The sequence below is a fragment of the Taudactylus pleione genome, unplaced genomic scaffold, assembly GCF_031769625.1.
Source record: "Taudactylus pleione unplaced genomic scaffold, aTauple2 ptg000019l, whole genome shotgun sequence".
In the NCBI taxonomy this organism is placed as follows: Eukaryota; Metazoa; Chordata; class Amphibia; order Anura; family Myobatrachidae; genus Taudactylus; species Taudactylus pleione.
In genome coordinates, this window is record NW_028284421.1 from 4,817,259 (window position 1) to 4,844,359 (window position 27,101).

Here is a 27,101-nt window from a genome sequence, read left to right on the forward strand (position 1 = left end):
CTGGATTAGCCAGTGCTATGTCAGGTTTATGGGTCATGGTGTAGACATCCGTGATGTAGTACACTTGGATACTCATTCGTTTCATAGAATAATACACTCAGTGACATCTTTGCACCCCCAAGTAAGATGGTTCCTAGCAATGTTGGAATTAAAACTTTCTTAAAATAATTTGTCAACCAGAATGGATTGGTAACTATTATTTTTCAAAATGCTCCACACAAATACATGACACTTATGGTGCATACACACGTAGCGATCAGCCAGCAATACGATATCGCTGGCTGATCGTCCTGCACCCTCCCTGGTGTGCTGGATGATCGATATCGATCATCCAGCACACCACCAACTCACAAACGACAAATGGACCTGCAATCAACGACCGTGGGTCCCTATAGTAACCTGCTCGATATCGAGCAAGTTGACCTGCATGCACGGCCGATGGACGATAATTGCTATCGTCCATATGTGGCCATGCGTCGCTAGTTGATGGTGAGTTGGTAGGGACCTTAAAAATGATCGATTTGAACAATATCGTACAAATCGCTCATTTATATCGCTATATGTGTACACACCATTATAGTTTTAGTCATATAGTTTTTTGTAGGGAATTCTATGTTTATGTACTGTTATAAACAGTGTGTTAGTGTTGGTAATCTTCCATTAAGCTCTAGTCTTATTTATTGGGATTCATTTATCAAAGGCTCTGTGGCTTGGCAGTCCTTATCTCTCATTCATGCAAATTGGAGTTAGGATGTGTTCAACCTTAGCCCTCTGCTTTATCTAAACTACTGTCCCTGAATGGGCTTCAGGCCTCTGTATTGAAGAAGAGCAAAAGATTACAGATAACCCTTCAGTGCAGTAGCCTTTCAACTGACATCTAAAATCAGTTTACCATTATTGTTTACAGTGGAAATCTGATTGCTTTTACAAAGCTACCTTTATCTACATCTACACTTCTGCATTCTTCTGTTATCACAGAGATCTCCAGTTCCCTTTCCTTATCTCGAGACCATAGCAGCCGGCTCTGATGTTGTGATGCATTATTTTGGGCTCAGCCCTTCTGTAAACTCTTCTGTTTTACCTCACTCCTATGTTGTGCAGAAGAAACTCGCTCTGTATTCTTAGGTGTGAATTAACATAATACATCCAAAGCACGTTCTTACAGCTGATAATCCAAAAAATAATGCAATCAAATCGACCTTTAACTGCATATTTTTTTTTTTTATTTTTTTTTTACTAACCTTTACTGGTCTGCATAAATGTTGCTACAGTTTTATAAACTTTTGATACATCATTTTGCAGTTCCACTTTGCCGTAAAGAAGCTTTTTGAGAACACACTTTGAATACTTGTACATTTTTTTTTTTTCTTTTACTAGACCTTCTTTTTCAACATTTGAGTACAAGTTGTTAGATGTGTCCACATACATCTATCCTCCGTGTGCTACAACTCGCGTTACACGACGCGTGAGTGCCATGTGACTCGGTAGCGCTGAGCGTCTTTTCGTGCAACATTTTCCCTTCAAATGCGTCTTATTTGCACAGCAGTGACAATAGGACGCACAAGCGCTTCTGCTGATTTAAATTATATGCGGCATTCTATGTTCTGTTTGTGACTGCGGGTGTATCTGCATGCAAAATGCTACGTTAGTGTCACAGCTGCTGACACTGTACCGTAGTATTCCGCATGCAGATACACACAGTAAATAGGCATGGCGCATATCATGTTAATCAGCAGAAGCTGCTTGTGAGTCCTTTTTGCATTGCTGTGCAAATAAGATGCATTTGAAGAGAAAAAGTCACACAAAAAGATGCTCAGCGCTACGAGTCACACCGCAGCATGGTGCGACTAGATAGGCTGTTTGACGCGCAAGGAGGCTAGATGTATGTGGACACATCTCTATATGAAAGGAATATTTTGTAAATAGTCCTTTCCAAGTTTATGCATGTGTGTTTTAATAAGATTTTATGAATTATTTTTACTTTGTTTTAATATCAACAGTGTGGGCAACTGAATTCTCAGTTATGACTACAAAGTACAGTTGGAACACACTGGGGTGTTCGGAACGCTGGCACCTCACGGGCAACAAAATTACCTGTATTCCCTCACATCCTATAGACATGTGTAGGAAAACACATTGTGGGCCTGATTCTGCAAGGATCGTAATTGCAAAGCTGCACGCAGGCTATAGATATATGATTTATGCACGCAGGCAGCTTTACAATTGCGATCCTTGCAGATATGGTAATGCAGCAGGAGGCATCACGCCTCCTGTGCATTACTTATCCAAGCAGCGTTGTCCAAAGCAGCATTGGATAATCTGTGTACCATCGGCCGGCTGCGGTGATCCATGAAGTCCCGCAGCCGGCCGCCACAGTTTAGAGGAAGAGGCCAGGAAATCTCTGTCCGCAGACTGAGATCCTGGCTTCTTCCCTCCCCCGCAACGGCAGCGACACGCCTCCGTTTCAGGAAACGGAGGGCATCGCCGTCCCCTCCCCGCCCCCAAACAGCAGCAGACTGTCAATCACTGCCAGTTTGCTGCCAGCTGAATGAGGCTCTGTGACCACACTTCAGAGCATTGAATTTTCTGCAATGACTAATAGCAGATTTTCACTCCAATAAAATAATCAGCAGCTGTGATATGTATCTACTCAGCATAGTGGCTGTACAAATATTGCATTTAAGAAAAATATGTGCTGTGTTCCAATTGTGCATTGCTTTTGATATGATTATTTCAACATGTGACTCTGACTAGTGATCTTTGTAGGAGATCAACTAAAAGTACTGTAGTAGGCTCGTCATGAATAATGCGAGAATGAAAGAAAAGGAAGTATTTTATAGACTTAATAGGGGGCATATGTATCAAAGCTTGATGTGAGATAAAATTGTGAAATATATATCACCAACCAATCAGCTCCAAATTATCATTTCTTAAACACAGCCTGCAAAATGTAAGTTAGAAGCTGATTGGTTGGTGATATATATCTCCAATTTTATCTCTCATCAAACTTTGATACATATGCCCCTTAAGATGGCCACACATCTAAAGATTATCTGTCCCACCTGCCAACAAGTTGATTGGTTGGAATAAAAATCTGTAAGGTATGACAGCAAATAACAATCAGCAATTTGCTCCCAAATGCCGGAAAATGGACAAAAACTGTTGTTTGAACAAATTGTTTACATCAAATAGTTAACAAACGACCATTTTCATCTGTTTTCTGGCATTTAGGAGCAAATTGCTGATCATCATATACTCCCATACGTTACCAGGTTTTCATCCCAATTAATCAAATAGTTGGCTGGTTGGACAGATAATCTTTAGATGTGTGGCCAGCTTTAGTGTGTTGACTGAGGTAGATCTTACACTGGCTGTGTAGTTCTACCAAGTGTGCAAAGCATACAGCAACACATATTTGCCTTTAAAAGTCCTACTGCATAATGCAAAGCTGTTTATGTTGGGGAAAAACTCCTTAACCCAGAGGTTCCCAAACGCTGTCCTCAAGGCTCCCCAACAGTCTAGGTTTTGGAGATATCCATGGTTGAGCACAGGTGACTTAATTAGTACCTCAGTTAATTTGATTTAAAAACCTGTGCTCATCCATGGATAGCTCTAAAGGTGCATACACACACAACTAATTTGTTACCAACGATTTTATGAACGATTTTCTGTCAGATTTTGTAAAGTGTAATGGAACGATTTTTTTTTGAACTACAAATGTTTTTACATATTCCCTTAATGAAAATCGTTCAGTTGACAAGTCTGACTGAACTACAAACGTGAACGCGCATGAACGATAATCGTTCATCGTTTGACTCAGAAAGTGAACGATTTTTGCAAACGATTATCATTAAACGATATAGTTTAACAATAATCGTTCAAAAAATCTTTTTGTGTGTATGCTGCTTAAAACCTGAGCTGTTGGGAATCCTTGTTTGGGAACCTCTGCTTTAACCCATAGTTATCAGAAGAAGGCACAAAAAATGTGTTTTAAATCATAGTTTTATTTGCTTTGAGATGTCGGAATAATCCTTTTTGACACCACACTGGTAATTGGACATTCTCTTGGATCAAGCTAGTGTACAGTGTAAATAATAATAGCTCTCGGTGTAGTCTGATTTGGAAAATGTCCATTGCATTGTTTTCCTCAGTATATCTACAGGGCTTTTCATTATCTGTACTTGTGAGACTGTTTTCCACAGTTTCATTCTCATTCTTCTGGTGAATATTAAATAATTTTATGGCAACCACAAAGGGTGATATAGTATCCTCTTAAACAGAATAGGTTGTCACAGAACTTTCTCCATTGGATGGTAATATATTTATACACAGTTATCAGTCATCCTCATAAGTGAGATCTTTCATACTCTTTGGGGCATATGTATCAAAGCTTGATGTGAGTTAAAATTGTGAAATATATATCACCAGCCAATCAGCTTCAAACTATCGTATCTTAAACACAGCCTGCAAAATGTAAGTTAAAAGCTGATTGGTTGGTGATCTATATCTCACAATTTTATCTCACATGACGCTTTGATACACATGCCCCTTTATGCGTTTGGTTGCCCACCTCAGCAATTTCCTCCAGTTTCAGTAAATGCTTATTGTGATATAGTGCCAATAACTTGATTGCATATTGAAGTTGTGGCCTCACAAGTGCTTTATACATTGGACAAAATAAAAAATTTTTGTATTTAGTCTATACCTTTTTCTACACAATATATACGTACTTCTTTATAGATTTATCTTGTAAACTTCCACCTACAATGTAACTTAACAGTCTGGGTTCTTCCTCATCAACTCTTGTATTTAATATGTCCATTTTACGTGTTATTTTGGTACAGCAAGCTGTAATAGGTCATACACGTGTTTTGCTGGAAAGTACAGCTTCTGCTCAAATATCAATGTTAGTATATTACATGCTCTCAGGTTACTGCATATGTCTTAACACATTGTAGTTTACTTGCTGCTGTAGCTTGAATAATATCTTATTTAATAAGATTTATGTTTTCATTGTACATAGTTATGACGGTTGCCTGTTTACTCTCTATTATTTATTATTATAACATTACATGTGGATTATTTTAAATATATTGTAAATGAGCCTATTTTTTAATGGCTGTTTTCATAAAAGCGTCTTAGAAGCATCTCTCACATAAATCAACCTGTTTATTAATGTCTTCATATCTATAAATTACTGTTGTAAGAGCATTTGTTTTGAAACCTTTTTGGTAGCTGGCACTCGTTGGTCAAAGTTGTTTATCATTTTGTGTATGCGTCTCATTTTTAGCAAGAGGAAATGCTGACACTGTTTAATGTGAGCAGTGTGATTCATGCTACTTCAAGTAATTCTGCCTCGTTGCATATTTGCTTTCAGTCGGTAACTTAAAAATATACTTTACTTAGATTGTATGTCCTAAAACAGCAACGCTGTGAAAGCTGCCAGTAGTGCCAGGAGTGATTGTAAAATGTATCAAAAGTTTTAGGTGACAACAGTAGTTGATGTAGACTTGGCAAAGACCAACAGACATCAACCTGCTTTATATTGTAGTGTCTGCAACACTATAGAATCCTGCTGGTAAACTGCAATCTAATGTTAGAACAAATCCCAGCGCCTAGGATCCATAGTGAAGTTCAATCAGTGATACTTTATAGTCATGTTTGTTGTAAACATCTGCGTCTTTTCATTGGAAATGCTTATAAATATGAATAACACCTCTGTGTCTTTTATTATAGGGAAGACAGCCGACAGAGGCCCATTCCCACTGTATGGCAGAGATTCAGCTGTGTCTGGTTGTCAAGTAAGTTTGGAGTTTGATTTACTTTGTTGTTGGCATTACTGTTTGGGTACACTCTTGTTTCCTGTGCTCAAATGACACAGAACAAAACCACCAAGGAAATACAATGGCAAAAAGATGACTTGGTCTCTGTTATGCCTTCTGTGCTGTGCATGCAGACAGCGGTGATATGCAGGGGTTTTTTGTTAAAGGAAGAAAATAATGTAGAAACTGTTTTGTTACAGCAACATTGAGGATGCATATACTACTTCTGTCTGCAAGGACAGCAAAGGGTGCATGGCATAAAAGTCAAAGCAACTCTATGCCACAGGAATTCTTCAGCTATATACTTGCATAGAACCACATAATTTGACAGCAGATAAGAACCACTTGGCCCATCTTGTCTGTCCCTTTTTTAACCTTATGGTAACCTCAAACCCTATTGAGTTCTTTTTCAGGATGTCTTTAGATCTATCCCAAGCATGTTTAAATTGCTCTATTGTAGTAGCCTCTACCACCTCTGATGGGAGGCTATCCCACTACTCCATTACCCTTTCTGTGAAGTAATTTGTGGTGTGTATGGCAGAGAATGTTATAATTATAATTGTTGGTACATCTATAAATGCTATTTAAACCCAACCCTTTAACATACATGTAATAGAAAAAAGTAAGTCACTGGGCCACCATGTGTCAACTACACCTACCTACTTGAGCCAACTAGAATTGTGATAGAATTGAAAGTTTACGAAAATACTGTTCCAGGCATGATTCAGGGTGGTTCGCACGCACCCCGCTCAGTGCGAAAATATGCTAATGAATGCAATCGCACGGCAACCACAGCTCTATACCAAGACGCCCATCGCTGTGTAAAGCCGCCCACTTCCCATGACATGCATCCGCAAGTCAGCGAAAAACATCGGTAACATCGGAACCATCCGCACAGTTGTTGTTGACCTGACCCTGCCCCACAAACTGCTAAACTTCCTGTCACCATCTAGACCTCTGCCAGCGTATGGTATCGCAGGGGCTTAATTATGCACGCCCCTGCAACGGCGTTTAAGCGCCCAGACACGCCTGCGTTTCTCTGACCACCCCCCTTCACCACCCCCAAACGGTCACTTCCTGTCAATCACTGTGTGAAGACTGCGTGCTCACTGCGATCATTTCCCGAACGCAGTGGGCAGTTCGCGCACGAGCACTGCGTCTTGTGCACAGAATGCAAACATCGGCTGGATGCGTGCGAACGCAGCCTTGCGATCCAACCTGAATCAGGCCCATAGTTCCATAATATCTCATATATCTTTGAGAAAGCCATGTCTAACATATAACATGTCACTCATGTTCACCATGCCACTATGGGACCACATGCTCTAAGGAGGAGAGCATTGACATCCTAGAAGACACTAATTCCCATCGGAGGAATATTGCCACATGGTGTGAAGTTGACAATGAAACTAATATTTTGTTTAGTATCACAGTAACACTAACAAATATGCAGCCAGTATTTCACCAGTCTGGCTTTTTCCTTGCACTTCATATTACTGTACAAATATCATTGTCCTGGTTTATACACTGCCACTCACTGTTAATGGTTTTTCCCAACTGTGCTAGATGCTAGTATCATTTTGGCCGTTACCTAGTTGTTTACCAAATAAGTAAGGCCTCCATCATGGAGAATAAGACCAATAACAGTGCCAGTCTGCAAGCAAGAAAAAAAGGTGTCAGCTAAGTAGATTACAGACTACAGATAAATTGTGCTTTGGATCTATTACAGTACTTGATGACAAAAGGAGGTTGGATATGAATATATCTATAGCATGTAAGCTTGAGAGCAGGACACTCTTACATCTTTGTCTGTTATTACCCAGCTTTGTTTTATTACTGTTCTATTACAGTTTTGATGCCAATTACAGAGCACAATGGAATATGCTGGCACTATATAAGTAAATGTTAATTAATATAGGCAATGTGTACAATGAAATACAACCTACATACATCTTTACAGCCAAACATGTAGTACAGTAGAACCCCGATTATCTGAGGTAAACGAGGGGATAGCCTGGATAATCTAAATCACATATAGAATAGCTATCGTATTCTATTTAGTTGTTGGTGCGATACAGAACTTGCACATGTGGAAATTGCTCACTATGTGGAGCCATAGTGGAAAGTTGAATACTGTACACAGGGGTATGCACTGGAAATGAACACACACAGCCTAGTTCGGATTACTGTACAGCCCAGTTAGTCTGCACTACGCTTAATGTGATCCCATGTAATGGGGGGGTTCTACTGTATTTGAAAGTAATAGAAGGGGTGGTGGTGGTGGTGCTGTAAGCTCCTTTTATGAGGCTCTAGATGCATTTATATTTTCTTATTTGCTATTGTCCACATACATCTTACCTCCATGCGCTACAAATCACGTTAAACATGACGTACATTGATATATTCTGTGTGTGACTGCGGGTGTATCTGCATGCAAAATACTATGTTACAGTGTCATCCGCTGTGACCCTGTAAGGTAGCATTATGCAGCAGTCAGTCCTCCCTCTACCTGCCTGAAGTACTGCATCGGGGGTGGTTGCAGGTCCCGGGCCCTTCCAATAGGCCCGAGTAAAGAGTACCCGCACCCCTGGTAATGATATGCTTTGACCAATGCTAATAAAGCTATATTGTCCCTAACAACCCTTACAAAGTGTTAAATATTTAAATATAAATAATGTCTCAAGGTGTTAATGAACACTTGTTTTACATTGACTATTTATTCCTGTTAAGTTTGCTTCCCATTGTTATCCTATAAATGATATTCTTCAGTCTTTTCCAAAAGTACCTAAAGAACATAACTGGTGTTTGAAAAGGATTTTTTCCTTTCGTTATTTCATTGCAAGGGTAGCTTCTCCTCTAAATTGGGCAGACTAAAAAAAATAACCCCACTCAATATGGTCTATAATGTAGCTGCTCCTCTTACCCTGTGTCTTTTTTTCGTCTTCCTAAACATATGTAGGTGAGGTGGTGCTTTTGTTTTTCTTAGTAGTGCAGGGAATTACCACCTTATTGGTTTTGGTCATCTGATGCTGCAAGCCAAGGATGTACTGGCTACCCGTAGAACACCATTGTGCTAGCTCTTTCTGTTTTGCAAATTAAGAAATACACTCGGTGATACAAAAATCCTTCAGTAGGAAACTCAAACAAAACAAGAGTAGGTCTAAATATGCTCATTAATCACACCCTCAATTTAAATTTGTAAGAAGTTATAGACAAGAATAACAGTCAGAATATTCCTTCTATCTCTAAACAGTCCAAGATTAAAGCTGAAAAGCAGAGTCTGTGATCCCTGCAATGACTTTTGAGCAGTAGGAGTCAGTATTGAGCAACATGTATAGATCAATGGGGTTTACAAATCAATGAGAGTTTAGAGAGCTTAAGTAATGAATCTAGGATAGAGTTTAATCAGTTATCAGAGGGAAATATCTTTGTACAGTCTAAGGCTCTATCAGACTAAGCAGAATTAGAGGCTTTCAAGGCCATTTGCAAAACTAAATCAAAGCCATTGAAATTGATCCAGTTCTTTCAGATCCGAATGGCAAAGGGTTTTTAATCCAGGCCATTACTTGCCAAGAACTCCAGAGGTACCTTTCGCACTATTGTCAATTCCGCATCGACTCAGTGAATTTAATCCACATGGCCATTGGCATATGAGACTTTTTTTTTTTTTTACAGCCATAGATTTTCATCGTACATTCATGCTTTATTTGAGCATATGAAGTTTTCCCAGGTTCTAGATCATGGAGCAGCACTTCTAATTTACCTGTCTGCTTTTTGGCCTAACAACATCACCAAGATCCTTTACAAAGTGCTGTTGACATTGGCGATGTTAAGAAAACAAGGCTAAGATTTTGCCAAATTGGAAGATGTTTCAATATGCAGTACATGGCACATAAACTGCACTTCCAGTAAGAAAGGTACTTTAACTTTGGGAATGTTTTCCTCTACCATAGAAGTGGGCAAAGTTGGCATATGTTCAGTTTTTAGGTAGTTACTAACCTTGTGTGGATCACAAGCAGAGCTATCTGGATCACAACATCAAATTATCGAGAACCACCAAGAGATCTCTTACTTGGTGGCAAAACCCAAAATGAAAAGCACATGGGGGAAGATTTAATTATGCGCAGAAGTCACCGGAATGGTTCCGACGGCCTCCGCACATTAACTACAGAAGGCAGATTCTACTCAAAGCCAAAGGGGGCAGCGCTGGATGGAACAGAGCTGCGTCACAAGGCCACGCCCCAATGCGTCTCGTCGTAAGACTTTGTCAGATGGCATATACATATGTTTGTATACACAAGCAGGAACTCAGTTCATGAACCTCTCATTAACTATGATGTAATGTCCTAGGCCAAAATGTATTTTCCATATATTGCATAAGTAGGCGCTATATTACAACAGCTGATCACAAATTTTAATATGTCCAGCACACTTTTTCTCCCAGCACTCGGGATAATATTCTGCACTAGGTTCCTTTTCTTCATAGAACCGTATCTCCCCTTTCAACAATCCTGGCCTCCCACAGGATACAAAGATTCTGTTAAAATAGAGGACAATGGGGGCGCTCCATAGTGCTTAAAAGTTTTATTCACAGTACATATTTATAAACCCGAGGACCACTGATGAGTGAACCAGTACCAAATAACTCACGAAGTGGGCTGGATACCAGTTGATACTAACACAAATACCCAGTGGCATGGCTTGCTGACACGTTTCCGCGTAACCCGCCGCCGATAAATGAAAAGGGCAGAGTGCTTGAAATGGTTATCTTATCTTTCTACTTCAGGGTCCATAGGGTATCCACAGGATACCTTGGGGTATAGGTGTGACGTCAGTCGCAGGGCACCAAAGAGTTAAGCTTTCAGCCTCCCAGGATGCACTAGGTCCCCCTCCTATACCCCGCCCCCGGGCCAAGGCACCTCAGTTTAGTTTGGTGCCCGGCCGGAGTCGGGTGCACCTGTTGGAGTGGGGGCTAGAAGAGCCCCTGAAGCTTATTCTTCATGCAGCTGTGGCTGCACAACTGGATGTACAGCATGGACAGTCAGTCCTGACGTCCATGCTGTCTTCCCTACACCCCGCCGGTACCAGAACGCCGGTACTGATCCGGGGATGCTGGTGGGCGTCTGGGGTCACAGCTAGCGGTGACCCCAGATGCTCCGGACCATGGCCGGATTCAAGGGGGACAGAGGTAAGCAGCGGGGTCCCGCGGTGGGTCCCCGCTGATCACATGGTCCTAAGTCCCCAGGCAGGGGGCTCCCTGGGGACTGGCTGCAGCGTGGAGCCAGGCGACCAACCTGCGCTTCCACTACCCCCTGGGACAGCGGACCGCAGCAGAGCGGTAGCGCTGCGGCGTCCCAGGGGTTAAATGCATGCCAGGGGAGCGCGCCTTCCCTGTCTCACAGCCGGCGCCTCCCCCGCTGCACACAGCCCTCTCTGCATGCTGCCGACTGGTCCTGTGGCAGCGCTCCTCCCCCAGGCCAGCCTCCTCTCTGCTCCTCGGCGGCCATCTTCTCCAGAACGCATGGTGAACGCTGCTGGAAGCGCTGGACGGAAGCATCGTGGTCTGGGTCCCCCCGCATACCTCTCCTCCGCTGTGGTCAGGTCTGTGTATGCAGCGCTGTGTCCTACCAGGCCCTGTGTCTGTGTAGTTGAGTGATCAGCGCTGTTAGTGCAGGAATTGTTATTTCTCTGCATTGTATGTGACTGTGCTAGCGCTGCTGCCTGTAATCTTTTCTTCATCTAAACTGTCAGCTTTATTACTGTCCCTGTTCTTTCTGCTAAAGCCCTTGCGGTGCGGTGCTGCAGGGTGGTCTCTCGCCTATTTAATACTTAATTGGTGAGAGAGGTCACATACGTGGTGCCATCATGTCTGAAAGTGATTTTCCCCTCCGGCTACAGTGTACCACGTGCAAAGTACCGTTAGCGGAGGGGGAGGGTAGCGCGGAGGGCCTTTGCCGGCAGTGTTTGTCCATGGCGCGGCCTATTACGGTTACAGCACCGGTACAGGAGCCGCCCTGGGCTTGTTTCGCTCAGGCGTTAACAGCTTTAGTGGGCCAGTTAGCTCCGCAGCCCGCGTTTACTCCGATGGGTTTGTCCCAGCAGTCTGTGGTGTCGTCACCCATGCAGGGGTTCCCACGACAATTGGTGGTACCCCACAGTCTCCCTATTTCCCCGCTCCCGGGTTCTCAGGAGCCAGCGTGGGTTAACTCCCTGACGAGTTCTGTACAGCACTTGTCGGATGTGTTGCAAGGGGAGTCTGTGATGCGGTCTCATAAAAGGCCGGTGGCGTCTCTGTCCGCTCCTTATGAGGATGACGAAGGGACGTCTGATGATGGGAAGATTCTAGATCCTTACGATCAGGAACCTCTCCATACTAAGGACGCTGATGCTAAGTCCAAAGTATATATTCCTGGACTTATTCGGGCGGTCCGCACAGCCTTGGTGATTGAGGACGAAGTTCCCCCAGCGGCTAAATCTAAGTATGCCTTTTTCAAAGATGTGAAGGGCGATGCCACAGTCTTTCCTCTTTCGGGTCAGTTGGTGGACCATTTAGAGGAGGCGTGGAAACAACCTGGCAAAAGATACCAGCCGCAGAGACGCCTGGCGGTGGCTTATCCGTTCGCGGATAATTATTTTGCGAAGTGGGAATCCCCTCCACAGGTGGATTCTCACGTGACCCGTCTTGTCCGTAGTGCCACATTGCCGATGCCATCCATGTCCTCCCTTAAGGATGCTACGGACCGCAAGGTAGAAATCTGCCTGAAGTCCGCTTATTCCCTTGCAGGGGGGGCAGCACGGCCGGCTATGGCCATTTGCTGGGTTGCCAGAGCGATGGAGCGCTGGGCGGATTCATTAGAGGCTTCTTTTGAATCCGACTGTCCGGCCGATCAGGCGGAGTTGATTGGCAATCTCCGTGATTCGGCCACCTACATCAACGAGGCGGCTCTAGACATTAGTACTCTGGTGTCTAGAATTTCTTCAGCAGCGGTAGCTGCTCGTCGCACCTTGTGGCTGCGATCCTGGAAGGCGGACGCAGATTCCAAGAAAGGTCTGGAAGCGTTGCCGTTTACCGGAGAAGTTCTCTTCGGTCCGGATCTGGATAAGATTGTGGCCACGCTGGCGGCAGCCAAATCTGCCTGTCTCCCGTCGGCCGCTGCTCCTTCTGGTTCGGGACCATCGTCCTTTCGGTCATCTAGGGCCCAGGGCAGGCCCAAACCACAGTCGTTTCCTCGACAGGCTGGCCCTAAGAAATCGGTCAAGCCCCGGAAGCAGGCATGGAGTACCAGACGTCCGGCCCCCAAGCCAGATGACAAGCCTGCGGCCTGACGGTCCGGGCCTCCCTTTGGGGGATCCCAGGGTGGGAGGCCGCCTGCTACAGTTCGCCCAGTGTTGGTCGACCACTACGACAGACACTTGGGTTCTGGAGGTGGTTTCTCACGGATACGCCCTCTCCTTCCGGCACAGACCCCCGGCTCGCTTCTTCACCACGGGTCTCCCATCAGACCGGAACAAGGCTACGGAGCTGCGGAAGGTATTGCACACTATGCTCCAGGCTGGAGTTATAGTGGCGGTTCCATTCTCCCAGAGGGGCCAGGGTTTCTATTCAAATCTATTTTTGGTACAGAAACCCAATGGGTCATATCGTCCGATTCTCAACCTCAAAGCACTCAACAAGTCTTTGCGGGTCCCGAAGTTTCGGATGGAGACCCTACGGTCCATCATTCTGGCGCTGGAACCTGGGGACTACTTGGTGTCATTGGACATACAGGACGCTTACCTGCATGTCCCTATTCTTTGGCGCCATCAACAGTTCCTCAGGTTCGCAATCAGCAGCGACCACTTCCAGTTTCGGGCGATACCTTTTGGCCTGGCAACAGCACCACGTGTTTTCACCAAGGTGATGGCGGTCATGGCGGCTTCTCTGCGGCTGCAGGGAGTCCGCATGTTGCCGTATTTGGACGACCTGTTATTGGTGGCAGGATCTCCAGAGCTCCTGTTACGCCACTTGGACCTGACCATTGCACTGCTGCAATGGCACGGCTGGCTAATCAACTGGCAGAAGTCCACTCTAATCCCGTCTCGGAGGATTCTGCATCTTGGAGCCTTATTGGACTCGGGACAGCAAAGGATCTTCGTGACGGAGGACAAGATCTCTGCTTTACAGTCAAGGGTGCGCAGTTGTCTGCACAGCCGCCGGGTGTTCTTACACTCGGCGATGAGGTTACTGGGCTCCATGGTGTCGGTGTTCGACATGGTAGAATACGCCCAGTTTCACTCCAGACCTCTGCAGCACCTGATCCTGTCCAAGTGGAACGGGCTGACTCAGTCTCTGAAGTCCCAGACGATTGTGCTCACCCAGGAGGTTCGCCTGTCCCTTACGTGGTGGTTACAGACGACCCACCTCAACAAGGGACGTCCGTTCTGGGTTCCAAATTGGGTCCTGTTGACAACGGACGCCAGTCTTCGGGGCTGGGGAGCAGTTTCGGGTCCACACTTGTTCCAGGGCAGGTGGACGCCGACAGAAGCGGAGCTTCCAATAAATATCTTGGAACTCCGTGCGGTCTTCAATGCTCTCCAGCAGGCACAGCGGTTTCTCCAGGGTCGCCCGGTGCAGGTCCAGTCGGACAACGCTACCACCGTGGCCTACATAAACAGGCAAGGAGGAACTCGCAGTCGGGCGGCTCTCGTAGAGGTCTCTCGGATCCTGGTTTGGGCGGAGCGCAATCTTCCGGCCATATCAGCGGTCTTCATCCCGGGAGTGCTCAATTGGGAGGCGGACTTTCTAAGTCGCCAGGACGTTCATCCGGGGGAATGGTCCCTGCACCCGGACGTTTTTCAACTACTGGTGGACAGGTGGGGTCTTCCAGAAATCGACCTCATGGCGTCCCGGCACAACAACAAGTTGCCGGTGTACGGGTCTCGCACAAGAGACGAAGGGGCGTCTCTGGTGGATGCTCTGTCCGTCCGGTGGACGTTCCGGTTCGCATACCTGTTCCCTCCGGTCTCCCTTCTTCCACGGGTAATCCGGAAATTCAAACAGGAAGGAGGGACGCTCCTGTTGATAGCTCCCGCGTGGCCCAGACGGCACTGGTTCTCAGACCTTCAGGGTCTGTCCGTGGACATTCCTCTGCGGTTGCCGCTACGACCGGACCTTCTGTCTCAGGGTCCTTGCCTTCACCCGGACCTGACTCGGCTGTCTTTGACGGCGTGGCTGTTGAGACGGCCATGCTGAGGTCCCGGGGGTTTTCCAGCTCTGTGGTGCGTACCATGTTGCGAGCTCGGAAACCGTCTTCCGCGAGGATATACCATCGCGTGTGGCATACGTTCTTCCAGTGGTGTCGACCGAGAGGTTATGCACCGCGGGAGTTTCGTCTGTCTCGGATTCTCGCCTTCCTGCAAGCGGGACTAGATCATGGGCTTCGCCTTGCTTCTTTGAAGGTACAGGTTTCGGCCCTATCTGTCTGGTTTCACCGTAGGATTGCTACAATCCCGGATGTGCGCACCTTTATGCAGGGTGTTCTCCGCATTCAGCCGCCCTTTGTTCCACCTGTGGCGCCTTGGGATTTGGCTGTGGTCCTGAGGGCTCTCCAAGGACCGCCGTTTGAACCACTGGGCTCAGTGGATCTTAAATGGCTAACAGCTAAGACTGTTTTCCTTCTGGCCATTGCTTCGGCCAGACGTGTTTCTGAGTTAGGGGCTCTTTCTTGTAGACCCCCTTTCTTGTTTTTTTATGGGAACAGGGCAGTGCTCCGCACTCGGCCCGAGTTTCTTCCCAAAGTTGTTTCCCAGTTTCATATTAACGAGGAAATAGTTGTTCCGGCCTTTAACTCACCGGGTCTTTCCGTGGGTGAGGCCTCTTTGGATGTTGTGCGGGCCTTAAGGACTTATGTTGACCGCACTTCTTCGTTTAGGAAGTCGGACGCTTTGTTTGTCCTCTTTGGCTTCCGTAAAAAGGGTTGGCCTGCTTCAAAGCAAACTTTGGCAGCCTGGATCCGTATGGCTATTTCTGAAGCTTATCTTCATGAAGGCCTACCGGTCCCTCCTTCTCTGAAGGCTCATTCCACTAGGTCTGTGGGTCCTTCGTGGGCAGCTCGACGTGGTGCCTCGGCAGTTCAGATCTGCAAGGCTGCTACGTGGTCTTCTGTCCATACCTTCGTGAGGTATTACAGGTTTGACACCTTCGCCTCTCAGGATGCTTCCTTCGGGCGGCGGATTCTCCTTTCTGCACAGGAGCGTCCCCACCCTTAAAGGATACTGCTTTGGGACATCCCCAAGGTATCCTGTGGATACCCTATGGACCCTGAAGTAGAAAATATGAGATATGGTAAGAACTTACCCTTGTTATCTCTATTTCTACGAAGTCCATAGGGTTCCACAGGACTCCCGCCCTGTCGCACCTGTGCTGCAGATGGGCTTTGCTCTGGTCACCGGTTTTCCGTCTCCCTCTGGTGAGAATGTGATTCTTGTATGTGTCCAGATCTTTGTTCTCTCTCTTCCTTCTCCTCCTCCGGCCTATGGCTTGGTAACTAACTGAGGTGCCTTGGCCCGGGGGCGGGGTATAGGAGGGGGACCTAGTGCATCCTGGGAGGCTGAAAGCTTAACTCTTTGGTGCCCTGCGACTGACGTCACACCTATACCCCAAGGTATCCTGTGGAACCCTATGGACTTCGTAGAAATAGAGATAACAAGGGTAAGTTCTTACCATATCTCATATTTTTACCCTAAATTGAGTATATTAATTAACACGCAGGCTGAAGTGGAAGATTAATATTTGTTCACTGGTTGATGTGATACATAACGTGCACAAGGTTAAGAGAAATATGTCCATCATATAAAGCCAAAAGGGAGTTTTCCCTGGCAACATCACTTTACCACGCTGTCTCCTCAAGCTGCACCTCCACGAATACTGCTCATTTTCCTTTCAGCAATGTGTACATTATTTATATATATATATATATATATATATATATATATATATATATATATATATATATATATATAGAATGAGTTTAAAAAAAACCTAGAAAAATTATTGTGACTGTGGTACTATTTCTATCTGTTACCTCACTATACCATATACATGAAAGATTTCCCTGACAGATTGCTGACATTGAAGTGCAAAGACCAAGTTTTGTTTTGGTGTATTCTCCTTGTGGATGCTTGCCATATCAATGTATGAGATGCCAGGCTCATGGCTTGCAGTTTCCATCTGGTTGCATTACAGTCTGTCTTGCATGCATGGATACAGTATGATGATTTGCACATACTTTCATTAGCCTTTTCTTAAGGATACAGTGTAACACGTGTGTGTGTGTGTGTGTGTGTGTGTGTGTGTGTGTGTGTGTGTGTGTGTGTGTGTGTGTATTAATCATGGCTTTTATAGACCTCCAAAATAACTTTTTGATTGGTCTAGATCCACAATTGGCATCTATCCTTTCTGATACAGCTATTTGAAGGAAGGAATTGCATCAGTGCTTATATCTCTGATTTTTTGCAGCAATATTTATAAACCACGTCCTTGTCCTGCAGTGTTTTGTACTCTAAGTTGCTGCAGAACCCTTGTGGCGCCATGTAAGCAATCTAGGATAATAATAATTATGCCTTTGCTTGTCACTTTGTTGTAATTGTTCACTGCTGTCAGAATTATATTAATCTTCTCTTTATGCTTCGTAAAAAGAAAACTTCTCTTAACTCGTTTACTTCCCACTTTTCTGTGGTGCTAAAAAGCAAAACTAAATTGATGTTTTAGAATAGGATTACCTAACAGGTAGAGAAGTGACACAGGTGTTATTATTTCTGTTTCACAGCGTTATGGTCATAACTTTGACTCCAACCAGAATATACAGAGGGATGGCATCTGTATATTCTCCCCGTGTGTGCGGTTTTCAACTATATGAAAACTACTGGTATATTAAATTGGCTTCTGACCAAATGGAACTCTTTTGTGTATTTGTGTAATAGGAAATTTGGTATTTAATTTCTGCTGTGTTTGCTCCCTTCAACTTATCACTTTTTTCACTATTTACTGTCACAATGTGGTCTCTCTCACACCCAATACCAATCGTCACACCCTTCCCTCATCTCCCTCCCAGTCCCAGCCGACCTCCACACACCAGCAACTCTGCCAATCTCATCCATAACTCCCCACTTACTGTCTCCCTTTTTCCTGTGCCCTCTGGAATGCCATATCCATCCGTAACAAACTACCAGCTATCCATTACCTCTTCCTTTCGAACTCTCTCAACTTTCTTGCTATCACTGAAACCTGGCTTTGTTACACTGACACTGCATCCCCCCCGCTACTCTCACCTATGGGGGCCTCTCCTTCACCCACTGTCAAACCTGATGACTGGTGGTGGAGTGGGCATCCTCCTATCCCCCAGCTGTACTTTTCCTGTCTTGATTCTGATTCTTTTTTTGAAGTCCACTCTATACGTCACTTCTACCCCATTCATCTCTGTGTCTCAGTCATCTCCCTTCCACTTCCCAATTCCTTGACAACTTTGCAGCCTTGCTGCACTTTTAATTTGATATGTGACACTTGTGTAGCTGAATGCGACTGAATCTGTATATGATGCACAATGGAACTTGGCATGGAAAAAAATCGGCGAAGATGTATTACAGACGCTAACAGGTGATAAAGTGTCCGGACATGCTTCGCCTATTATCATGGTGAGGCAGGTCGGGACACAGCCTGCATGTTTTATTACTTGGTTTGAGGGAGAGTGCTAATTCACCTGTCTGTAAATTTGCGCTTTCCCTCTTTCAGCTGTCAGTGACCAGCAGCTGGTGTGTGACATATGCATGTGCCGGCATTTTACACCCAGTAGCACCCGCAGTTTGTCTATTTGCCCACAAAATTAAAAACTTTATTAGGCAGAAGAAAAAAAAAATCCAGCCGATGGACAGAGCACTAAGAAAGGATCTGCTGCAGCGCTTGTCATAAGGTAGTGATATCATTAAGGGAATTCATATACAGGTTGAGTCTCTCTCATCCAAATATTTCGAAATACGGAACATTTTTAGCATGACTGAGATAGTGAAACTTTTGATTTTTGATGGTTAAATGTATACAAACTTTATTAAGGCACACAATTATTACAAATAAAGTATAAAATTACCTATAGGCTGTGTGTATAAGGTGTATATGAAACATAAATGAATTTCATGTATGTGCACAAAGTTTGTTTGAGCCACAAAATAATTGAAAATATTGTATAAAGGCTGTGTGTATAAGGTGTATATGATTCATAAATGCATTCTGTGTTTAGATTTGGGTCCTATTCCTAAGACATTTCAATATGGTATGCAATTATTCCAAAATACGGAATATTCCGATATCCAAAATACCCCTGGTCCCAAGCATTTTAGATATGGGAGACTCAACCTGTATATTCTAGTGTTCACTCTAGGTCCGGCACCGGGCAGGGTGCCAGACCTAGAGAAAGGGCACATCTATGTGTGCCCAAAAAGGGGATGTGGCCAATGAAAAGGGGGCGTATAAGATGCGTACCCTTTTCGTCACTCTTGGGGGCGTGCCTGGCACTTACGGACATGCCGGGCTGACCCCAATCACTGCTGTCAGTGAATGGATGCCGGGCACATGCGCCCTACATCCATTCACCGGCGGTGATCGCTACACAGCAGTTTTTCCCACCCACGGGGACACTGCGACCCGCGTGTGGGGAGGGCATCCGAAGGCTGTTAAAGCGTGGCGCCACGCCGGATAGCAAAGTGCTTTTTGCCCTTTAGAAATAGGGCAGGGTGCAGCGCCCCGCTAAAGTCTAGCGGGAAAGCTATATGCTAGCACATCCCCTATCTAACACATAGTAGCGCCAAAAATGACAGGTGCGCATGACGCTCCAGTCATTTTACAGTGATCTCTAGAATAATGCATGGGGTGAACCTGTAACTGCAGCACCTGATGTGTACCGTTACCAATTAGGCAACTATCACCCCTTCGTACTTCTCCCCCTCAGACTCACAGATAAGTGTCGCATATCAAATTAATCAGTGCAGTCTTGTGAAGCGGTTTGGTGCATCCATTTGCGACCAACACGCATTTCTAGGTGAAAAAAGACGCTCGATGCAAGCAGAGATGTACAGAACCTGGCGGCAGCAAGAAGGGCTGTTTGGCATGACTGCAGCAATAGTGTATGTGGCGACACATCTATATATATTTATATAGTTAAACCTACGCCATTGTGTAGTTTACTCACATTTTGCTCCGTTTTTCAAAACGTGCTTTCACGTGGTATTAATGCTGGTTGCCTTTTTTTTATTAAACTGTTAGAGCCAACACGTGTAGCTGACAGTTGATCTGACATGATCCCATTTAGATGACCATGTTGATTTGTAATTGAGTGTGATGAATTGTGTTGTGTAATTTTATAATTAATTTCTAGTGGTCCTACAAGTGTTCTACATTGCGTATCCACTTGAAACTCCTCCTGTTTCAGATTAAAATTATATTGTGTTTGTGTGTGTTCACTAGATTACAAATAATCAGATTATATGTAACTTTTTTTGCCTCAATATTATATATTGATTGCACATAAATGCCATTATTTGGATATATTAAAAAATGTTGGGCCAGTTGGAAGGTACATAATGTTGGCTGTGTTTCCTGATTGCCAGTAAGGATAAAATTGTATGTCCCATAAGAGCCTGCCATCAGATTAAATATAATCCTATTAGTCTTTTTTGTGCACCTATCTTAATGGTGATAACTAATATTGTAACACAGAAGTAACTGATCAAAGTGAGTGAACTCCTTTAGACACAAATAATATAATTTATTTAGTGATCATTTGTGCATTAGCGAGTTTATATTGCTGGATTTCAATGCCAATGTTAATTTACATAATCAAGTAATACATTCTGGTGTTCAGTACCATTTCCAATTATGTCATAGTATTTGTCTACCAACCCTTCAAAGGGAAAAACTTTCAACCTCCAAGTTCGAAATATCTAGCGCAAAAGGCTATTATTGCATGGGGTTTGAAACCTAGTGATGTCCATGGTCATGTGGCCAGAATGGGCAGGTCCTACTATTAAACATTCAGGACACATGCCCAATTCCTCTCAGACCCATTAGTACAATATTCTGATGATTACTCACACAAAGCAATTGCTCTGACAGTATTTTTGGCATCCAACAGGAAGCATGTCAGATACAGGCAGACACAAAATGCTATGACAACACACTACTATAATATTTGTTATCATGGTTCCGGTCCCAATACAACTCTCCTGCATTCTCCATATCTCCTCTGTGGCTGTGGGTATAAGGATTTTTCCTGTCTTCAAACCTTCACTCTAATTTGCTGGCAGACTATTTTGCTACTACTTAACTTTCCCACTAGATGGATAGATACAGAGATTTTAGAGTGGGGAGAAATGTGTTACTAGTAGGCGAGTAGGGTAATGTGTTACGGAAATGTGCATGGCTCGCTTCCTTAGTAATGTGACCACACCCATTGTAGTGGTCGGCCAAGAAAACCATCAGATGAAAGACGACACATGCTTACTTCCCTTGAAATCTGAAGATGTCCCGCAGTACCTTCAGCTCAGAACTGACAGAATCCAGCGGGACCCAGGTACACCCATCTACTGTTCAGAGAAGTCTGGCCAGAAGTGGTCTTCATGGAAGAATTGTGCCCAAAAAGCCACACCTTTTTGACGTGTATAAAAGGCCAAGCGACTCAACTATGCACGAAAACATAGGAACTGGGGTGCATAAAAATGGCGGCAGGTGCTCTGGACTGAGGAGTCAAAATTTTAAATATTTGGGTGTATCAGAACTCAGTTTGTTCGCCAAAAGGCTGGAGAGCGGTACAATAATGAGTGTCTGCAGGCAACGGGGAAGCATGGTGGAGGGTCCTTGCAAGTTTTGGGCTGAATTTCAGCAAATGGAGTTGGGGATTTGGTCAGAATTAATGGTGTTCTCAATGCTGAGAAATACAGGCAGGTACTTCTCCATCATGTATTACCATCAGGGAGGTGTCTGATTGGCTCCAAATTTATTCTGCAGCAGGACGACAACCCCAAACATACAACCAATGTCATTAAGAACTATCTTCAACATAAAAAAGAACAAGGAGTCCTGAAAGTGATTATATGGTGCCCACAGAGCACGGATCTCAACATCGAGTCTGTCTGGGATTACATGAAGAGATAGAAGGATTTGAGCAAGCCTACATCCACAGATCATCTGTGGTTAGTTCTCCAAGAGGTGTGGAACAGGAGGTAGTGAGCTTCCCGGCAGACAGGATGCCGATGATCAAAATACCGGCGCCGGCTCCAGAATCCCGACCGCTAGCATCCCGAAGGGAAGTGTTAGGGGGAGGATTAAGTTTAGGGTTAGGCACTAGGGGGAGGGTTAGGTTTAGGGTGTAGGGAGAGGAAGGTTAGGTTTAGGCACTAGGGAAGGTAAGGTTCAGACACCAGGATGGGTAAGGGTTAGCGTTGGGGTACTTACCTAATGGTGTCAGGATTCTGACTGTCTGGATGCTGCTTTCTATATTCTGACCGCCATTCCCATCCCGTTTGGAACAACCTGCCGAGTTCCTTCAAAAACGACGTGCAAGTGTACCTAGAAGAATTGATGCTGTTTTAAAGGCAAAGGGGTGATCACACCAAATATTGATATGATTTATATTGCTTCTTCGGGGTCCACAGCCATTATGTTGGGGTATGAATCCCGGTCACAAACAGTTAACACAAACGAGCTCTCTGCTCCCAGGATGCACCGGGTTTCCTCCTCATATACCCCACCCCCTGCCTCAGGTAGCCAGTTCTTCTTGTTTGGTGTGTTCACCACATAGACAGTGGGACTGCGGAAGCAGTCCTGCAGTCGAGTAACAAAAAAAAAAAAAGAGGGAGTTTTACTCTCTATCTCAGCGGGTGGTCTGAGCTGTCCTGGAAGCAGCCTCGCGTCTGATTATAGGCACACCGGCCACGTGCTGCAACTACCTCCGGCGCCGCACCGCTAGCCTTGGCAAGTCCATGGCTGTGGATTCGGCAGGGGCTCTCATGCCCTGGACCGCAACCGGATCAAGGGGATGGCAGGTAAGCAGGTGGTTGCGACGGCCGCTGACGCCGGGACCACGTGGTGGTCTGGCCTCCGGCGGTGAGACTGGCCGGAGGAGCGCTGCAGTCAGGAGGCATACGGCTTGTTCTCCTAGCTTAGACCGCCGGGATTTGATGTCCCTGATCAGCCGGGGCTTGTGGCGACAGCCAGGTCAGTTTACCAGGCAGGTCCAAGCAGCATAGGGGAGGTACGCTTCACCGGCGGCCCCTCCCCCAATCCACACGCTAGTTCAGTCCTCTGGCACAGTTGATTGTGGATTGCTCCTCCCAGCCTCCATATAGGGCAGCTAGAGTGTATGTCAGTTGCTCTTGAACGCTGCTCCTACAAGAGAGGCTGCTGGGCAGTCTCCCTGTATACCTTGCCTACTGCTGGTCTAGGTTTTTACAGGGCTCTATCCTACCTAAGCTTAGGCTGATTGTGGTAGTGAGAGCTTATATGCATATGGCTCGCAGAGTATTTATACATGACATGTGATTGTTGTTTATGGATACTGTTTCTTCTGTAAAAGAACTGTAATTCCTGTATACTGTCACTGTCTCTCCCCTTCCCTTGCTATAGGTGTGCGGGTTGAGAGTAGAAAGCAGCACATATACACTCAGAACCAGTGGCATAGTGTTATCTCTAAGGAGTCTGAGGGTCAGGTGGCGGGAGTCCCGTTGCTGATATCCTGTATAGCCTGCAAGGCAGGTTTGTCCCCACAGGACTTTCTACAAAATGGGCTTTGTGGGAACTGTTTCAGACAGCCACCACACCAATTAAGTTTGCCTGTTTCAGACCCTGAGCCTCCTTGGGCATCATTTTCTCAGGTTATGGCTCAGGTGGCGGAATGGCTGGCTGCCCCGGTACCACCGGTTTGGGGTTTGCCACAGCAGATGCATCCTATGCCCATGATGTGGCCGCCTTGGATGGACCCTGCTGCTGGTAAAGTTATGACATCATCCTTGGGGGGTTTTCAGCCTCAGACTGTCAAGCCAAAGCGGCCTAAATCTAGGCGCCATGTACTGCCTTACATGGGTGAGTACTCCAGTGCCTCCTCCGAGGAGGAACAAGCACAGGACTCTTCGTAGGAGTCTAGCTCCGAGGGGGGTGATGATCATTTCCCAGTAGCCGATGTCCCTTTTCTGATAAGGGCTGTAAAATCGGTGTTAAATATCGAGAATGGGGATCCTCCGCTTAGGAAAGCCCCCCTGTTCAAGCGCCAGAAGGTGGTTAAGGCAGAATTCCCAAAGTCTGAACATTTATCAGAACCTATGGAGGAAGCCTGGGTCTGTCCGGATAAGATAAGCCATTCGTCTAAAAGAATGGCGCTTCTATATCCTTTTCCAGCAGAGGACTGTGCCAAGTGGGAGAATCCACCATCAGTTGATGCGCATGTGGCACAGCTGATTAAACGTACCACTTTGCTAATCCCAGCAGTTTCGCTGAAGGAAACCACGGATAGGAGACTGGAGACTTGTCTCAAATCTATTTTTTCGCTGGCAGGAACGGCCACCCGCCCAGCTATTGCCACTTTCCATGGGTAGCAAGAGCTATTGACGAGTGGGCCAAGACTAACGGAGTCTTTACCAGATGCCTCTAAGGAGCAAGTGGATATGATCTCCTTTACTAGAGAAGGGGCCTCTTATTCGGGTGATGTCGCCTTGGATGCATAGATCCTTTCCTCTAAAGTTTCAGCTGAGTCTGTGGTGGCACATAGGATCCTCTGGTTGAAGGATTGGAAGTCAGATGCCGGGTCCAAAAAGGCCCTAGAATTCCTTCCATTCACAGGAGGTGTTCTCTTTGGTCCAGAACTGGACAAAATTGTATCCTCCATGGCAGCCTCAAAGAGGTCAGCCCTCAGCGAGATTTCCACCAAGAAAGGCAGGACCCAGGAAGCCCTGGCAGAACAAACGTCCAGGATAAACCAGTGGCCTGATGGGACGGGCCTCCCCCTGGGGGATCCGACTGCTTCGGTTCTCAGAGCCCTGGCACCTCACGACGGAGGATGCCTGGGTTCGGGGAGTTGTTTCCCGAGGGTACGCCCTAACGTTTTGGAGGACTCCTCCTCAAAGGTTCTTTTGTGTAAACCCACGGCTGGGTTCGGAAAGAGCTTATGGCCCTTCAGAAGGCTATTCTTGCCTTACTAGCATCGGAAGTAGTGATTCCGGTACCAGAGAACCAGTTCCGAGAGGGGTTTTACTCCAATCTGTTCCTGGTTCAGAAACCGAATGGGTTATACCGGCCTATTCTGAATCTGAGAGAGCTCAACAAATTCGTTCGAGCCCCCGGGTTCAGGATGGAAATATTGCGATAGATTGTGTTGGCAATGGAGCCAGGGGGACTATATGGTGTCCTTAGATATACAGGATGCCTACCTTCACATCCCAATCACACAGGCTCATCAAAAATTTCTTAGTTTTACGGTAGGGGAGGAACATTTTCAGTTCCAGGCCCTGCCGTTTGGCCTGTCCGCAGCCCCTCGGGTATTCACCAAGGTGATGGCAGTGATGATGGCATGCCTCAGACGCCAAGGCGTCAGGATTTTGCCTTACTTGGATGACCTCCTGTTGCTGGGGCAGTCCCCACAGCAATTACAGGATCATTTGAGGCTGACAGTATCATGTCTGTACAGTTACGGCTGGATCATAAACTGGCAAAAGTCGTCACCCTGTCCGGTACAACAGATGTGTCATTTGGGAGCGAGATTGGACTCCGTGGAGGTCCTGGGGTCGATGGTGGCCACCTTCAGGATGGTTGAATATGCTCAATTCAACTCCAGACCACTGCAGCAATTCGTTCTGTCTCACTGGAACAAGGATCATCACACGATTTGGTCTCAGCTGCTGCGTCTCCAGAGGTACGGTTGTCCCTGACCTGGTGGTTGCAGACAAAGCATCTCAGGCAGGGTCGCCCCTTTTGGGTGTCGGATTGGACATTGGTCAAAACCGACGCCAGTCTTCAAGGTTGGGGGGCGATGACGGGGTCACACACTTTCCAAGGAAATTGGTCAGTGACGGAAAGCCGGCTACCGATAAACATCCTGGAATTAAGAGCTATATTCAAAGCTTTAGTGCAGGCTCAGGAAATCTTAAAGGGCAGGTCGGTGCAGATATGGTCGGACAATTGCACCGTGGTCGCCTACTTAAATCATCAAGGGGGCACGAGGAGTCGGGCCACCTTGGCAGAGGTATCAAGAATCCTGGTATGGGCAGAGACTCATCTGCCCACGATATCTGCCGTGTTCATTCCAGGAATCCTGAATTGGGGAGCCGATTTTCTCAGTCTGCAAGAGATAAATGCAGGGGAATGGGCCCTACATCTACAGGTTTTTCGGAACCTTGTGGACAGGTGGGGTCTACCACAAATAGATCTGATGGCATCAAGAAGGAACAACAATGTTCCCAGGTACGGAACCTCGACAAGAGATCTGAGAGCCGAGTTTGTAGACGCACTGACAGTAAAGTGGCGTTACAAGCTGGTATATCTGTTTCCCCCATTTGCTCTTCTGCCCAGAGTTGTCAGAAAGATCAAACAAGAGGGCCGCAGCGTCATATTAATAGCTCCGGCATGGCCAAGACGGCACTGGTTCACAGATCTACGGTCTATTTCCATAGACACTCCATGGCCTCTACCATTGAGACCGGATCTGTTGCTACAGGGTCCCTGCTGGTACCCGGTTCTTCATCGGCTATCTTTGACGGCATGGCTCTTGAGGCCTCCTTCTTGAGGGAAAAGGGGTTTTCCGAGTCTGTTATACAGACGATGCTGAAGGCACGGAAACCATCCTCAGCCCGTATATATTATAGGGTTTGGCATACTTTCTTTCAGTGGTGTAAACTGAAAGGGTATGATCCACATAAGTTCCTGATTTCCAGAGTGCTTGATTTTCTTCAAAGCGGTCTGGAAAAAGGGCTCCGCCTGGCCTCTTTAATGGTACAGGAGTCAGCTCTTTCAGTCTGGTTCCAACATAAAATTGCTCTGAGACCTTTTTTCAGGGGGTGTTGAGGATTCAACCTCCCTTCGTTTCCCCGGTTGTTCCGTGGGACCTGGCTCTAGTTCTGAAGGTTTTACAGGCTCCTTCATTCGAGCCTTTAAATTCAATAGACATCAAGTGGCTAACGGAAAAGACGGTATTCCTCCTTGCTATGGCATCTGCATGTAGAGTTTCGGATTTGGCTGCGCTTTCCTTCCGGGAGCCGTTCTTGATA

The 27,101-nt window shown here is 45.8% G+C and overlaps 1 protein-coding gene across 10 annotated transcripts in view; it reads left to right on the forward strand.

The window, feature by feature from the left end:
- The window catches only part of TCF12 (transcription factor 12), a 292,270-nt gene that overhangs the window by 166,851 nt on the left and 98,318 nt on the right, over positions 1–27,101 (forward strand). For all 10 annotated transcript variants that reach the window (XM_088445100.1, XM_088445153.1, XM_088445177.1 and 7 more), the window contains exon 6: positions 5,737–5,801. In XM_088445100.1, coding sequence (XP_088301226.1) covers positions 5,737–5,801 — 65 coding nt within the window. The remainder of the gene's footprint in view (positions 1–5,736; positions 5,802–27,101) is intronic.